This window comes from Calypte anna, chromosome 3 (assembly GCF_003957555.1).
Source record: "Calypte anna isolate BGI_N300 chromosome 3, bCalAnn1_v1.p, whole genome shotgun sequence".
Taxonomy (NCBI): Eukaryota; Metazoa; Chordata; class Aves; order Apodiformes; family Trochilidae; genus Calypte; species Calypte anna.
The window spans coordinates 61,244,617-61,261,189 of NC_044246.1; the positions used below are offsets into that span (position 1 = coordinate 61,244,617).

The following is a 16,573-nucleotide window of genomic DNA, read 5'->3' on the forward strand; positions in this document are numbered from 1 at the left end:
CCTCTCAGCCTCCTCTTCTCCAGACTGAACAATCCCAGCTTCCTCAGCCCTCCCCTTTTACATGTAGATGGATGACAGAGATAAAATGATCCTAAAAGGACTTGAGTAGAACAGATACCTTTTTTGAGCCTACTATGATTCTATGAACATACTTTCAAGCTTTCAGAGTACTAAAATGGTTTCATTATGTCTCCAAGAGAGAAAGTGGAGTAACGGTGTTTTTTTTATTTCAGTCTCCTCTTTCAAGTTATTATGGCTCTAGGTATATGACAAAAAAAACCTCACCCATAATTAAAATGGGAATAGTTTCTGGTATTAATGAGTAGATCTACTCCTCTCAGTTTTTCTACTTAGAAGTTGGCACTTACAGTCTTAGAAAGTGGGCACTTGCTCTCTCATGAGCTTGTGTGGATTTTGTATTTTTTTTTCTAATGCTGACCAGGAAATAATATGACAACACTATTTCACAAAAATGAGCATTAAACTGGATAACCCTTTTTACCTTGGTGCCTCTTGCATTATCTTCTATGGTAGCCTCACTATACTTTCAATATCAAACAAAAAGATGCATCGGAGCCCTCGTGTTACAACTACTCCACCTTGTGGGAATGAATCAAAACTGCTGCCCTAGAGTATTAAAAGGCATAGATACATAAGTCTGGGGCTCGGGGTCAGGTAATAGCTAAGGTGTTGTTTGCCCATTCCCAGTTACACCCATGGCTGAGGGTGCCATGGAGATTTCAGTAGTTCCTGACAGGTCCTTCTAGATAAAGCTGTGCCATATGTGCCTGCCCAATGAAGGTGGCCATGAATCTCAAATATAAAATAAACCTTTACAAGCTAGGGGTTTTGGCCTAATTTTTGTACTTTTAATATTTTTATTTTTAGGAAAATGTTAGAAATCCTACAAAGGAAAAACAGATATGAATTCTGAAAACAAGTCAGGTAACAAGGAGTGACTGCAGCCATGAATATAAGTTCCTTTGTCTTTAACTGCAGCCAACTGACTCACTGAAAATCTCAACTTTTAATTTCTTTTATTTATTATTTTGATTTCATGCAATTCATTGATAATCTTAATCTCTGGATCACACAGAAAAATCAAATACAAACAGACTCAGTGTTCTGTAACATTTTGTCACTGAAGAGATGTGAAACAGGAATTAAGATTAAATCTGACCCAGCATGGGACTGCTCCCAAAATGTTTAAAAGAACTTACGAAACCTATCTGGGAAAAACTGCTGAATTATGAATTCTTTTGTATTTGATATAAAAAGGGAAGTTAAATATTCTGGTTGTTATCTTCTCAAAAGTGTCTTATTATGGTAGTGTAAATAGGCTCAGAACTCAGAAATGTGCAGTCTTTTCACACTGTTTGGAAACCTCACCCATACTGAACCCTATTCTGCATAAACCTGTGGGTTCTATATAATTCAATTTAATATTGAGATATCTCAATCTGTATTTTCTGAACAATAAAATGTTGCATCAACTTATAAAACAGCTACACTTGTGACAGAAGAATTATAAATTTCATTGTGTAAGACTGCTTGCTGCTATCTAGCTATTTCAGATTTCTGGCAACAACAGCTGAGATCAGTTTAGCAGTGACTGAGGCTTCAGTTCCTAAGTTTGTAAGACTCCTGACTAATAGTATAAAATAGCAGTGGAGGAGTTCCCAGAAAAAAGAGACATCTAGTCTACCTGTTTCTTCATCCTGTAGCTGATGTGGCATAAAGATATGGGTTTACAATAGGAAAATTTTATTTCCAACCCTGACCAGATATTGCTCGACTTACATCCTGAAATGCAAGGGTTTAGGGATAAGCATGCAAGCCAAAGCAAATTCTGTTGCTGTATTTTTTTTTAATTTACTGCTGTGATGATCCAAACAAATAACATCAATCAGATTTCCATTATCCACAGGTTTTACTGACCTGCAACGAGGTGTTCCATTTACAATACCATTATGAATTGCTACTATTTTTGTGGCAAATTAATTACTCTTGAAGGCTAGCTTTTCAGTTTTGCTTTCGAAGAGACTTTTTAAACTTTAGTTGAGTGAAGTGAGCTATACTTACAAGTGTTGAAGGTAGAGACGGTGGTGGAGAAGCTGGAGGAATTCTTGGCCTTTCTTTCTCCCCATTAGTGTCTAGTTCAGGTTGGACGAGGACTGCGGAAGGGATTGGTTTATCTTCATCCTCAGATGGCCTAATCTCTGGTTCTAGAGAGGGACATCTCCCAATATCTGCATTTTCGAAGGACACAGGTTGAGCAAAGTCCATGGGTCTAAGAAGACACACAAAAAATCAATGTCTGTTATTAGTTTCTCTGCCTTTTTACCACACATTTAAAAAGACTGGCCATATACTGCAGTGTAATTCCACTTCACAGGACACAAGAACCAGTGTTCATCCCATCTATTTTAAGTACACAAGTGGAATACTTCAATCAGATGTGATAGTCACACATCTAATCTAGCTTTCCCTCCTATAGTAACGGGAGAGAGACAGGCATCCTCTTTGGAAAGTTTTACCTGCCTAGGAAGGCTGAACCAAATTGAGAAGTTCCTCTCTCTATGATGTACACTGACATAATGTGAGGTGATGAGATCTCAATTTTGTTATTTCAGTTATGTGAAAATAAAATTTAGATGGGAACTTTCTATAGAGGTTTTACTTTATTCACCATTCCCTTTCTTTTACTTTAATGCTCCTTCCAGGTTACTGCAGCATGCACTTTCCACAAAGCAAATTAATTCATGTGGTAGTTCTCAGAATTTGTATACTGTTGGAGATCAACCTTACTTAACATAGTGTTATAGATACCATAAATACCTATGACTAAGGAAAGTTTTATTACTGTTGAATTTCTCTGATTCTATGGATAAATAAGTGCTATCTTGTCTGTAAAACAGTTCATTATTGCATAGCATATGAAGCACATGCTGCAGAAAAAAAAAAAAAGAAGGAAGGGCATACTATGAAAACAGACCATATTCTAGGTCTTGCATGATTTCTTGCAACAATGAAGTATCCTTTAACAGCCAAGGTAGTTAACCATGCTTCATTAACTGGAAATTTGTTGTTCTCAGTGAGACTTACGTGGCATTAATGACAAGATTCCAAATACAGCCCTCAAATGGTGGAATGTTTCTGAGAGGTGCAGTCTGAAACTGAGAAGAAGTTCCCCCCACAAATAGCTTTCTAACAGAGATGGGCTGGTCTGTTGGCAGTCTCTGAGTCTGGCCTTTGTCTTCATCTACCTGAACAGTGAACATCCTATGAAAAAGATTTGAAAGCAAAGAAATACATATTTTACTCTGGTTATCACCACTTTCCATCCCCATGTATTCCCACAATAGCTATAGCACTGAGCAACCCAAAAAATGTAATCAGAGTCTCACTTTAAGTGCATATTAACCACTAGAAGGTTTACAGCTACAGCTAAGCTTCCTTGGTAGTTCTCTGACAGAGCTTGACAAGGCTGTGCTGCAGAGAGGCAATGACACCAGTCCCTGGTTAAATAGGAAGAAGCAGTTTGTAGTGTGACAACACTGACCTGGTAAAAGCCCAGACTGCTGTACTGCAGTAGAAGTATCATCATCTAGTGCTCAGCAGGATGGGAACAGTATGGGGTCACGTTGTATTTGGGCTCCCTATTTCCTAGTTTGTACAAATTATTATCCTCTTGCTGGGGGACAAACACCGCTACAGACTGCTCTGATTGCAGAATCAATCATAGACACAGACTGTAGACTTTTTAAAAGATCTGGTAGCTTTTTTTGTAGGGTAGACAGAAGAGAGAACTGCTGATCATTCAGTGTGTGGGACACGAGAGGATAAAGTCAGCTCACTGATTCAAATGCTGTAATTCATTCTCATGGGTAATGCACATGCTAAAAGTTAAAGACAAAGCAGTCCTATGGAAGACACTGATTGAAAAGAGGAAAGGTAGAGGCCTTCTGAAGCACAGCACAACTGATTGCCAAGGCATGGAAAGGAAAAAAAGAGCAAAGAGGTGAAGATATACTTAATAGAATTTACCCAGGAGAGAATCAGGACCAGAAAAAAGAGATATATATATATGTCTCTGGTAAACGGATATGATTGATGAAGTGTAGTTTTTATTTCAAATATGTTACAGTCATACTAAACATGAGGACCTGACTGTTAAAGTACTTTTAACTAAATTTAGCTGAGTATCTGTAAGTAAATAGTTTGATTTTCCAGAATAACTGAACATCCTTACTACATACCAGAATCAGTTTGTGTTAAATAACCTGACTTTCAACTTCATTGAACCTCAGTATTCTTTTTAACAATAACTACAATTGTTAGCAACTGAATGTCGAAAGTGTTTATTGATAAGAGGCTAGTTTTCATATGTAAAATGCTTGGCATTGTTATTTACAGAAGTCCTAGATAGTGACTTAATCACCTGAATTAGTAATATGCAAATTTTCCAGTTTCCTCATGATTTAGGATGAATTGATCTAGTCTAGAAAGCTGTAGAGTAAGAAAGTGATTGATTTTTCAAAGGGCTGGAGGAAGCAGGGACTAGATGATGTATATTTTGGAACAATACTACAACTTCCACCAGACTGAATTTCCACCATGCTTCTGATTTTTTCTTTTTTTAAAACAAATCAAAACAGCTGTAGTGCTAAGGCTTGGACAATGGGCCCAAGCCAGCGTTGACCTATAGATGAATCTTGTGCTTGCATAAGGCTTGCATAAGGCTTGGACAATGGGCCCAGGTGAGAGTGGCCTTGTATGGAAATAGCAAAAATTATTGAGATTGTGTCCTTGTATATAAAGAATAATAGACATTGCATCCTTGTACTAATCATTAAAACCACCATTTATTAAAAATAATTGACTTGATGCTTGGAAAGCGAGGATGTTAAAGAAACCCTGCTAACCATACCCTGGACTCTGGCACAGTCCTGGTCATAGTTGGTCAGGAGATGAACCAGATGTTTCTTCATAGTGTAATATGCAAAGTCACCCTGACTTGCTGGCTTTTTTTAAATATATAAGTGTGAACCCTCTTGCAGCAACTTTGGATGCCTCACCTCTGGGTGGATGCACCATATAGGATTTTCCTATTTGCCGGGAAGGGCTCCCCAGTGACTGAGGATGATGGTAACGTATGCAAGTGGTGATGTAACTCTCTTAATAACTGTCCTTTCTTGGATTTGATACATTACCCTGCATATTTTCTATCTATCTATCTATCTGCTGTAGGTACTTTGTTCTGTATTTTTCTTATTTGGTTGTATTATTCAATTATCACCAGTAAAACACATCTATTCTTTTCACTCTGGTGTCCAAGTTTCCTTACCATCCTCAATCAGCAAAACAACAGCATTACACACAATGCACTAATCTACTGAATTTCTGTACAGTATGTACAGATTTGTATGTCCAATTGTTCACAACAAATCCTTCTTGGAACAACAGCTATTCCAGGGCATGAATAATACTGACTGTCTGAGTCCTACACATTACAGTGGTGCTGTTTCTAATCAGTTTCTGAATAGCGAAGTGTAATTAGCATTTTTCACAATGTTTGAGAAAAGGCAAAGGAATCTAAGTGAAATTTTGTTTAAAACATCATGGTGTGAGAATGTCTGTAATGGCTTTCCAGCAATGACTGCCATTTAGCTGGAACTGTGTGTCTTCATTGTTTTACCATATTTAGCAGGGCACTAACAAAACCCCATGCATATACACCAGGGCATGGCACCTCAAAAAGGCTACAGGCTGTTGTACTGTTGCTGTTCATATACCTTGAAAAAGGTCTTTGTCCACATTTCTTGAAAAAGTTATTTACTGCACCACAGCAATATTTCTCATCCACAGATTCAATCAATAAGATATATTTGCCAAGTACTAGAAGGTTAAAGATGCCAGTTCAGACAAATGCAGGTCTGTGGAGAAACAGACTGAGAGCCTATGAAAGCATGTAAACCTAGCTCTGCAGAATAAGCAGCAATGTCAGAAACTAACTCCTAAAAACTTTTGGATAAAGAAAGAATTACACGAAATGTTTGCATCTATATGGACTGCTAATGGCATTGGTACACAGATTTTTTTTTTTTTAAATTAGCTGGGCTGTGTGGTCTGTAGCACTTGTAGGTATCCATTACCCTTTAGCTCTTTCTATCCGGATGGAGTGTGGTCTGCCATCATGAAACTCTCCAGCCTCTGGTCTGATGGTGATTCTATGGGGATCCCGTATCCCACTGGAGATGTGCACTTCTAGTAGACCTCTGTTCAGGAACACTGCATAGTAGGCCTGCAATGTATATAATTTTTGAGAAGGTAAGTTACAACTGGTAATAAATTATTTCACTTAGTTTTACATGAGTGTGTATATTTTGTTTTCTTACAGAGGTTTTTATTTTGCTCACTATGGTAAAGATAGTGTAGTTTCAGTTCTGCTGCTGCTATACTCAGACTCTCTTGCATTTTTATAATGAGGAATGGGTAAAATGAGGTCATGTCACAATGCCACATCAAAAGATTTGACTCTCTGCATACCTATTTGCAGCTAAGGATGGAGACTTCTAACCTACAACTCTGATTTTTGCTGTTACAAGACTTGCCTTAAAGGCATCAAGCCCTGAATAGCATTGATCTCAGCGTGAGTTCTGCATTTGGAGGGCTGGCAAATCATGCTAGTAGTTACTCTAGCAACCAATATCACGCTGTAGTGGATTTCACTAACCTCCAGTTACTATAGCAATGAGTGTCATACCCACTTCTGTGACCTGAAGAGCTGGGTAGCGATAAAAGATTCCCTACCCTGAAGTTAGTGTCATGTCAGAGAGCCATTACAAAGTGTTTTCCCTGGAGTGTGTTTCTCCAGGTCACTGAGAAGTCTTTTCCAGAACAGGCAGGAAGTAGAATAAGGAAATATCACTTCCCAGAAGTCCTGAACAAAGAAAGCACCAAAATACTCTGTTTATCTCTGATGTAGTTTTTCTGTCTATGAGATTTTTAATTAATGAAAATTTGACCAAACTTTTACCAGTTAGTCATTTGGACTATGTAGCTACTTCCTCTGGACAATCTGAGTCGATTCTTCTTTCTCAGTAATGATTTATACGGCAGACATGTAATTTATGGGGGAGAAGGAGATGTTGGAGAAGTCTTTAAATGTTATATCCTGCAGCAGTGATCCCAAATCATAGAATCATAGAATTGACTGGGTTGAAAGGGACCTCAGAGATCATCAAGTCCAACCCTTGACCCACTACTGCTGCAGTTACCAGACCATGGCACTGAGTGCCACATCCAGTCTCTTTTTAAATATCTCTAGGGACGGAGAATCCACCACTTCCCTGGGCAGCCCATTCCAATGCCTGATCACCCTCTCAGTAAAGAAATTCTTTCTAATGTCCAACCTAAACCTCCCCTGGCACAACTTAAGACCATGCCCTCTTGTCTTGCTGAGAGTTGCCTGGGAAAAGAGACCAACCCCCTCCTGGCTACACCCTCCTTTCAGGGAGTTGTAGAGAGTGATGAGGTCTCCCCTGAGCTTCCTCTTCTCCAGGCTGAACACCCCCAGCTCCCTCAGCCTCTCCTCATAGGATCTGTGCTCGAGTCCCTTCACCAGCCTGTTTACCCTCCTTTAGACCCGCTCCAGGACCTCGATATCCTTCCTGAACTGAGGGGCCCAGAACTGGACACAGGACTTGAGGTGTGGCCTCACCAGGGCTGAGTACAGGGGCAGAATCCCTTCCCTGGACCTGCTGGCCACACTGTTCCTGATCCAGGCCAGGATGCCATTGGCCTTCTTGGCTACCTGGGCACACTGCTGGCTCATGTTCAGCTTCCTGTTAATCCAAACTCCCAGGTCCCTCTCTGTCTGGCTGCTCTCCAACCACTCTGTCCCCAGCCTGTAGGGCTGCATGGGGTTGTTGTGGCCAAAGTGCAGGACCCGGCTTCTAACCTACAACTCTGATTTTTGCTGTTACAAGACTTAAAGGCATCAAGCCCTGAATAGCATAAGTAGACTTATGCTTTTTTTTGCTTGGTTTGTTCTCAAGGAAAAAGAATGATTGAACCTCATTTATGTCTGCCTGAACAGCAAAGTGAGATGCTTAATAGTGCATAAGTAGTCCTCAGAATGAGTGAAGAACAGGATATGGTTGCTGTTTAGCAACAAGCAGTGGATGCCTTACTGTAAATGTAAGAGAGCCTCTATCAGATTCTCCATCAGATAAATATACCATTAGAAATAATTGTTTTCCAAGCACTAAATTTTAACTCAACATCTGACAGTGTCTTGAAACAAACCAAGTGGAAGAAGTTCAGCCAGATTTTGGGTGCTCTCTATATTTTGCTCGGTTCCTCCTACCTGTCCTGTCTGTCTGCGCTTTCTCCTCTGAGGAGAAGCTTTCCCTCCAGAGTTTCGGCGCCTTCTCCTGGGGGGAACAACTGTGCCACTTGTGCCAAACAAGATGATCCCAGACTCATTCTTGGTGCTGAAGGAGAGGTTGATTTCAGTGCCTATGTCAAAGGAGACAGGCTGCAGTTCCACAAAGCCTGGCTTGGGGAAGCTGACTGTGTAAATGTTCTGTAGGAAGAAGAGGACAGAAAAATTCATTAAAAATGGATTAAAAGCAAGAGTATTAACATGCAGAAAAATGTCTTAGTGAAATAATAAACTACACAAACATTACTAGTGTGAAGAGATGGAAAGTAATAATAAACACTATTTCAGCAATTTACTTCTCAAGGTGTTGTGCAAACACTAATTTACCTGTTTACATCTGGCATCATTAGAGTATTTCTGGATTCCTGTCTTACATGAAAACAAGGTTCCCATCTTATTTTGGTATATCATCTTGTATTAAAAATAACCTCTCAAAGGTGTTTTTTATATGGGTGTTTTCCATTGAGTTAATACAGTGAGATTTTGCTTTTAAAGCAATACACTAGAAAACAACAGGCAATATTACCATAAAAGACTCTATTAAATGTCAAAAATGCCCAGGAAATATTTTCCATTAATCAGTCATTATTGCTTCATCATTATTGTTTCACTAAGCACCCACTGCTTTCTTGGTGATTCAGGCCCATAAATGTAGCAATCACACATATCCCAGCTCTTTGGACACTTGGCCATTAACACTATTTAAAGAGTAGAGCATGTCCTCACATAGTAAATCAGTGAATACTCTTGAAGATTTTCTCTAAGTGCTGCCAATTCCTGTACTTTCCCAGCTGAGGAAGACAAGTCTGTAGAAACAGTGACTTCTGAAGTCACTCACCATTTTTTTCAGTACAGTAGAACTGTTTTCAGATCTAGAAATAATAGATTATGCCAGATAAAATTGCTGATGATGGTCACCTTTCTCTGGAACCTGAGGGCACTTAAATAACCGAGTAAATACCTAGCATTTATCTTTTATATTTTAGTTATGTTGTTCTGAATTACCCTATATATACTGTTTTGTACAATTAGAATATTTTATTCATTTCATTCCCCCCCCCCCAAATGGTAAATTTAATTGGATTTCATACTCTGAAAACTCAAGAATTACAAAATAACGCAAAAAACAAAGTACTTCCACAGTTTCATAGCAACAAAAGAAAATGAGAACAATTATCCTTTCCTATTCAGAAAAACATCTACAATAAATGAAACAAAGAACTACTGGTAAAAAAAATTTGCCAAATCCAACCTTGTAAGCTTATATTTTAGAAAGCTGAGTGTTTACAGTTTAGCTTTATCACAAACCTGAAAATTTAAAATTGGCCATCTCATGACAGATCCCTTTAGTACAATAATCTGCATGTCCTACTGTTGTGTTCCTTTTGCTCTGATGAAGGCCAGAGGTACAAGTGAAAAACACAGTAAAAGAGAGCACTCATCTTTATTTTGGCCTGGCCAAGTTCCAGACAGCATTCAAAGGAAATTTTCAATGTTTTGTAGATATGTGTTTGGAAAGCATCAGGTTAACAACTACTGGGATCTGCTGCAGCGGTATTGATATGGAACTCTAGATCCTTATCTGCTTGAAAAACTATCTTAAGCAGCATACATTTCCATGGAAAAAATACAAACTATTTGTTGGTAGACACATCACTGGAAATAATTTTTTAGGCTTCTTTTTCCATATAAAATTACTATATTCTCTCCTAAACTTAGGATCAGATTCCTTCAATTCTACATCCATTGAAAACCTCTTGATTAGAAGTGGAAAAAATTGGAAATATACAGTGTTGAGCTGCATTTGAAGATAAAATAACAAAACCAATGCTTTACATTCTTAGTCACCAGTAAGAAATGTACTTTCTGGCTCAGTGGCAGCTTGTGACTATAAACGTTCTACAGTTCCTATCCTGAAGGTGACACTGCTTCAGTTGCCCCCAGGTACAGTGTGACTGACAAAGTATCTCAGGTTTTCTGTAGTGAATGATTTTATAATAGCAGATAAAAAACCCCAAATAAATAAAATCTTTGAATTTCATGTGCATTAAAATTTTTTAAGGTTTTTGTCAGTGCCTAATTCTGTCCTCATTCCCATTTAAGTCAGCTAAACAAAACTAAATCACGGTAAATATTTCAGAAAATCTTATTCTTTAGGGATAAAAAACCCAAAACTGTTAAGGGATGCTGTGCAAGAAGTGGGGATCTGGAAAACTGATTTACTTGCTGATTAAACTAATTCATCTTTCTTTTCCTTAAACCTAACCATTCTGATTCTCATGCTAAACCCCTATATGTGTCTCAATATACACATAATATGTTACATCACAAAATCAAAAACCAGTTTACACCCATTGAGACTGAAATACAGGGAACTCAGACTAACCTCTAGTGTGCATCCTTTGGTTAGACCAACAAAATCAGGACTACTCAATATATTATAAGGTGTCCTTGAAATTTCAATCTCTTTGAGGCAACCTGTATATTTCTTCAAGTTCACTTCAGGCCTAAAAAAAAAAAAAATAATTTAGAAGTGCAATGTATTTTCAAACACAGTGTTTAGAGAGAACACAGTCAGCCAGCCACACACACATGCACTTTCAGATGCCCAGATGGTTGTGGGGTTTTGTTTGGTTTTGTATATTTTGTTTGTTTGTTTGTTTGTTTGTTTGTTTTAAATACACACATACATCTTGCCTTTTTTCACAGATCAGCATGTAATCACTCTGCCTTGCACCACTCAAAGGTGTTGCAGGAGATTCATCTGATCTCCAGTTGAACACTGTCCTCTTTTCCATTTTTTTTCTTTTTCTTGGTAAAGGAGTGCTGATGCATTTGGTGTTTAAATGCAGTGAGTTATCAAATAAGTAAGCAGTTGTTCCTTAGGCAAAGCAGCAAGATGCAAGCTAGGAAATCATAAGAATAAGAAGAAACCTTCTAATGAAAGATGAACTTCAGCAGCAGACAAACATTTTTGGTAAAATCTTTGCCAAAGACTCAAAAAAAAATTTTTTTTTAAAATAAATGTTTCATGAATTCTTTATGTCCAGGTGGACTGACATTTGTTTTCTATATGTTTTATATCCCCAGTATGTTTGCTGTCAAAACTGCTACATGGTTTTTTGTGATACAGCAATACACTTAACTTGCTCAGGCAAACCCAGCACTTGGGTTTTTTTATACAACCTAACTTTCCATCAGAGACAGGAATATATTATAATAGAATCAAAAGTTCTATGGCTTTGGTTATCAGCTGGTTGTCAGAAGAAATGGGAAAAACCCTGAAAGTAACACCAAATCTAGCACACTTGAATGCAAAAAGTATGATTTTCCAAGCTTGGGAACATGAGCATGAGACCACAACGGGTGGCAATATCCGAATCAGGCTTGCAAGATGAAAAGCCTTCACTTAAGAAAAAAACTTGACATTTATGACATGGAGAGCAAATCCAAAAAGAAAAAAAGCCACTAGTTAAAATTTGCTCACATTGAGTGTTTAATAGAATGTCTGAATAATATGAACAGCTCAAAGAAAGACAAATGAGTTTGGAAAACAAAAAAGGCATCAAAATTGTGGGGAAAAAAACCTAAAACTTTGGCTCTCTGGAAGAAAACAAAATATTTCAAAGAACAGTAATTACAAAATAAAACCACAGATACTGTTCAGCTGCATGTTTTGATGGTGAAAGTATGACATCCATTCTAGCAAGCATGGTGCATATATTCTCTGGCAAATTGACATCCCTGAAAGTAAGCGTCTAGTTTACTAATATAACCCATATTCTGTTTCTTTTGCAGTCATGAAGTCACGGTCACCTTTAATTTTTGATTGCCTAGCTCTTCCCCAGTTCCTTTATAGACTCATCTTCCCATCAGCAGAATAGTTTCACCATGTCATTCTCAGCAGTGCCCATAGTCTCCTGTCTTTGCCACCCAGAAATCATCCATGTTCCTACTCCCTTCCTGCCCTCGTACTGTCCCATTAGAAGCAGCTGCTGTTATCTTACAATTCCCAACCTGTATGAACTCTAAATCCTTGTAACATCAAACACTTGCATTATGTTTCCCTAAGATCTTCCTTTTCCTCTGTTCCATTCCAAAACAGAAAACAAGGTCCAGGTTCATTCATATTTTGCATAAATTCTAGGCATGTTTGGTTTTTTTTGCCAAGCTGGGATCAGTTTCAAGGAAATCATCTTACTCAGGATTTCAGGGGCAGGGGAAGGATGGTGCAGGGCTCAGGATGATGAATGGAAAATTTGTTTTTCAAATTTAAGACAGGAATTAAGCTGCAATTATAGCAAAGTACAAATAATGTCTGAACATATCAAAGCAAAATTAATTGTTGCAAACTGGAAACAGCCAGAAACCAGTGACCTCCCCATTGTTCTTTAACTCAGACATGGCATATTTCACAAAAAAAAACCCCTGTCCTTTGCATTTGTACCCTCCTCAGTAACTCCCTCACTGCCTTGGAGCGCCAGGCTCCTCACCTGACTCACGGCTACCTGGAGGTCAGAACCAAATGTGGTGACCCAGACTGCCACAGCGCTGCCTCTGAGGCATTCCCCTGTCATAAACAAACAGCTGAAGTAAGCAGCTGTGTGAGGAAAATAAAAGTTGTTTGTGTAGGTGTGTGCACAGCAGGCAACGTGACAGTGTTAAGCACTTGGGAGCAGCTTTGCTTGTTGCAGCAGGAGCAGCAATTAACAGCTTTAGCGTAACAGCTGGTGGAAATGCTGCCCACACGCTGCCTCTGCTTTCAAACATGTACTTACTAGACACATGCAAGTCATGCAAGTAATCTGATTATTTTTACCTTGCTTTCGTACTAGGGTGAGGGAGAAAGAAAGAAAAAAAAATTAATTATAGCACATGATACTTATTCGCAAGGTTCAACATATTTCACGTTGAAGCAGATATACATAATTTACAAATGATACATAACGGCTGGTGAGTTTCTGTAAACACTATCTACAGTGTTTAAACTATTAACAGTTACCTCACAAACAGCTATCTTAGAACTTAATATATCAGAGAGCTTTTATAATTTGGTGCTACACTTGGGTGTGAGTAAAAGCAAACCATGTAAATGAATTTGGCAGAGCTGACCTGACCTGAAAATTACAAAGTCATAAGTACCAAAGCATCTATTGTTTGCAGCAGCTCAGCTTTGCCCTAATCCCCCTTTCACTATTTTTTATTCTAATTTACCATAACATTAACCTTGCCCCGGTGACTGATGAATCATAGCTGCAGGCAAAATTCTTACCACAAGCCCAAGTAGCTGTGGTACCCTGCTTTCCTAAGCAGCTTCAAAGGCTTTGCTGGAAGATCATTGCTCTAGACATTTTGTTGTGCACTGATATGATTTCACAATTACATAATAGTGTTATATTTCATGAGTCAAATATATCTTAGAACTTTTTAGTGTTGGGTGATTTGACATCAGAAGTCAGTTATTAACCTAATAAATTAACAAATTCTTTTAGTTGTAGAACAGCCTGTGAACGAATCACAACAGCTCCTTGTGCATAAGACCACATCAAGGTTGTCAGTATGCCATGTATCATCTATTTATGGGCTTGTTTCTGTGTTGCTCACCTGTTCATTGTAGCACAAAAGTCTCTCATTGTCACTGCAAAATGGCTGAATATTCATTTCAACCTTAAATAAGTTTTTTTGTCTGTTTAAAAATGTGTCACACAGTCACTAAAGTAAAATATTTTTTATAACATTTCTTTAGTTTATTAATGCTTACCTTAAGGTAGATCAATAATATACAGTATTTTAAAAACAAATACTGGGAATTTTATTAGTATAAGAAATTCAGTATCAGGCTTCTGAAGGGAAAAGTTTTCCGTATTTCATTCCACTTATAGGAAATATAGCAAAAGCATTCAATCATATAATTAATTTCTGAATAAAGGAAGAATTTAATCTAAGGAGTCCAGGAAACCTATGACAAATAGTAAACTAAACAAAGTATTTTTATAGCTATTTAACAGTAATCCCATTTGGAGTGGTTTGTAGTTCAATTTTTCTACTCATGCACAAGGAATACACTTGTCCTTAATTTTGTGGAGATATGGAGCCAGCTCTGTAAGTCTGAAGTCACAAATTCAGTTCAACAAATAAAAAAATACTTAAAATTCAGCTACATCATGGCTCTTACACAGCATCAGAAACCTGTACTTCACCATGGCTGCTGTTTCTTTTGTATTTGTGTAGTATGAGCTGTGTGAAATACATTGAAATACACAGCATATGCAAATAAAGGCTTGATCTGTTGTGGCAATATAGGGTGCACTGGTAACTAGGCATTCACTTACTGCAAGTAAACTTAAGAAATAGACACAGTGAATAGGATTACACTGCATTTACACCCCCTCACAAAAGTTACATACATTGGTTTGAGTTACATTACCTTAGATTTCTCAGGGTTGGCAATCCCCCAAAATATATTTTCTCATGCCCTTTTAGGTTGAGCCCAAAGTGGCTGCCAGTTGAAGTTGTTGTTACGGTCTCTTCTTCATTGGTATCTATATCTACAATTGATACGTTGGCTGGAAGAGATTTGAGATGAGTTTCAAAATATCAGACACAAACAGTGATGTCTCGATGTAAGAAACCAGAGGTAAGAAACCAAATATATGAAGGGTTAACAGGTGAGGGAAGAGGCAGGGAGGGTTGTATTGTGCAGTTAGGGCACTGGATGTCCAACCTGTCATGGCAGGAGAAGGGACTTGGACTTTCCTCTGTTTCCATAACAACCTGAAAAGCTGTAGCAAGTCTGTATAGTTTTTATATTCTCTAAACCAGTTTCAATTTGGTATGTTCTTTGTGTCAATATAATTCGTAGCTAACACTTTAGGGCAAATTCAAGATAGAAAAGATCATTTTACACCTAATCTGTGATTTCAGTCCAAAGGATGTCAATTGAGCAGGATTTTTTGGTGTAACAGTTTGTTGGGCATTGTCATCATGTGCCTTAGAGATTGGTGATCAGTAACTCAACCATTTTCAACCTGAAACAGTCAGTTGCTGTCATGTCTGGTCTCAATCTGGAGTCAGTGATGTGCTTTATACAACCACCTTAGTTAAAATCTTGTTCCATGTGTATTTTTAATGTATGGATTCATATAGAATATGACACTCAATGAGAGAGACATGACAGGCTGAGAAGTGCTAAGCAGCTTCCAAGAAAGAATGAGATAGTATACCATAGGAATACAAAGAAAGAGTTCTTCTTCCCTTTTTTTTTTTCTTTTTCTTTTTTTTTTTTTTTTCCCCATATGGATGAGTCTCTTGTAGCAGTAGATGGTTAAATAAATACCTCAAAAGAGAGAAGGCATGTGCAAAAGCCAAAAAACAAACTGTGGTTTTCAGGAGGAAGAGAAGTGAGTATGGGATAGACTTTCAAATTTCATTCCATTTATATACTTTATCTTAAGTACATGATATGTTTGAATGATATGAATAAACAACAATTATGTCTCATTGTATTTTATCTTAATACCTTCTGAGTTAAATGTGAACAAAGGTAACTGGCTAGCAACAAGGCTTTCCTCTTCTAAAGGTGCACCAAATCTACAAGTGAGAGCCCCACATTATTTTGGCCAGTGTCCCAGTTCCCAAACCTACCTCAGTGAAAGGACATTATAGGGGGGTCTGTGTATGAGATGCAGAAGTATTTCAGAATGTAACTTATGCAACCTTAAAGCAGAATTATGCCTGAAAATTAAACTACCTGTTCATAAAAGATCTGTTTTACAGTGCAATCACTCGCATCCAACTCAACATACCTGTAATCTAAGCAAAATAATTAGCTTAATCAGTACAAACTTATAATTCCAGCAATTTTGCACATCATCTTCCCCATGATTTGATGGTTATCTGTACTGCAGGGGTAACTGGGAATGTCATGGTGTTAATGCCACAGGAACTCACCTTGTTTTTGAATCCTTGACAGGGTGAAAGCTTTCCATTTGCCATCATTATGATTTTGGTTGCTGATAACAGAAGCTGTACCTGAACCCAGATCGTAGCTGACTTTAATACGCCCACCACTGAGTTCTACACTCATGAAATCTTTCTGTAAATGAAAAGGATTAGAAACACAAA

General features: G+C 38.0%; 1 protein-coding gene across 1 annotated transcript in view; it reads right to left on the reverse strand.

Moving 5' to 3' along the window:
• LAMA2 (laminin subunit alpha 2) overlaps positions 1-16,573 on the reverse strand; it is a 352,582-nt gene that overhangs the window by 15,028 nt on the left and 320,981 nt on the right. The window contains 8 exon segments of the mRNA XM_030447547.1: positions 2,083-2,290; positions 3,106-3,282; positions 6,156-6,304; positions 8,372-8,590; positions 10,836-10,956; positions 13,269-13,280; positions 14,877-15,015; positions 16,400-16,544. Of these exon segments, the coding sequence (XP_030303407.1) occupies positions 2,083-2,290; positions 3,106-3,282; positions 6,156-6,304; positions 8,372-8,590; positions 10,836-10,956; positions 13,269-13,280; positions 14,877-15,015; positions 16,400-16,544 (1,170 nt within the window).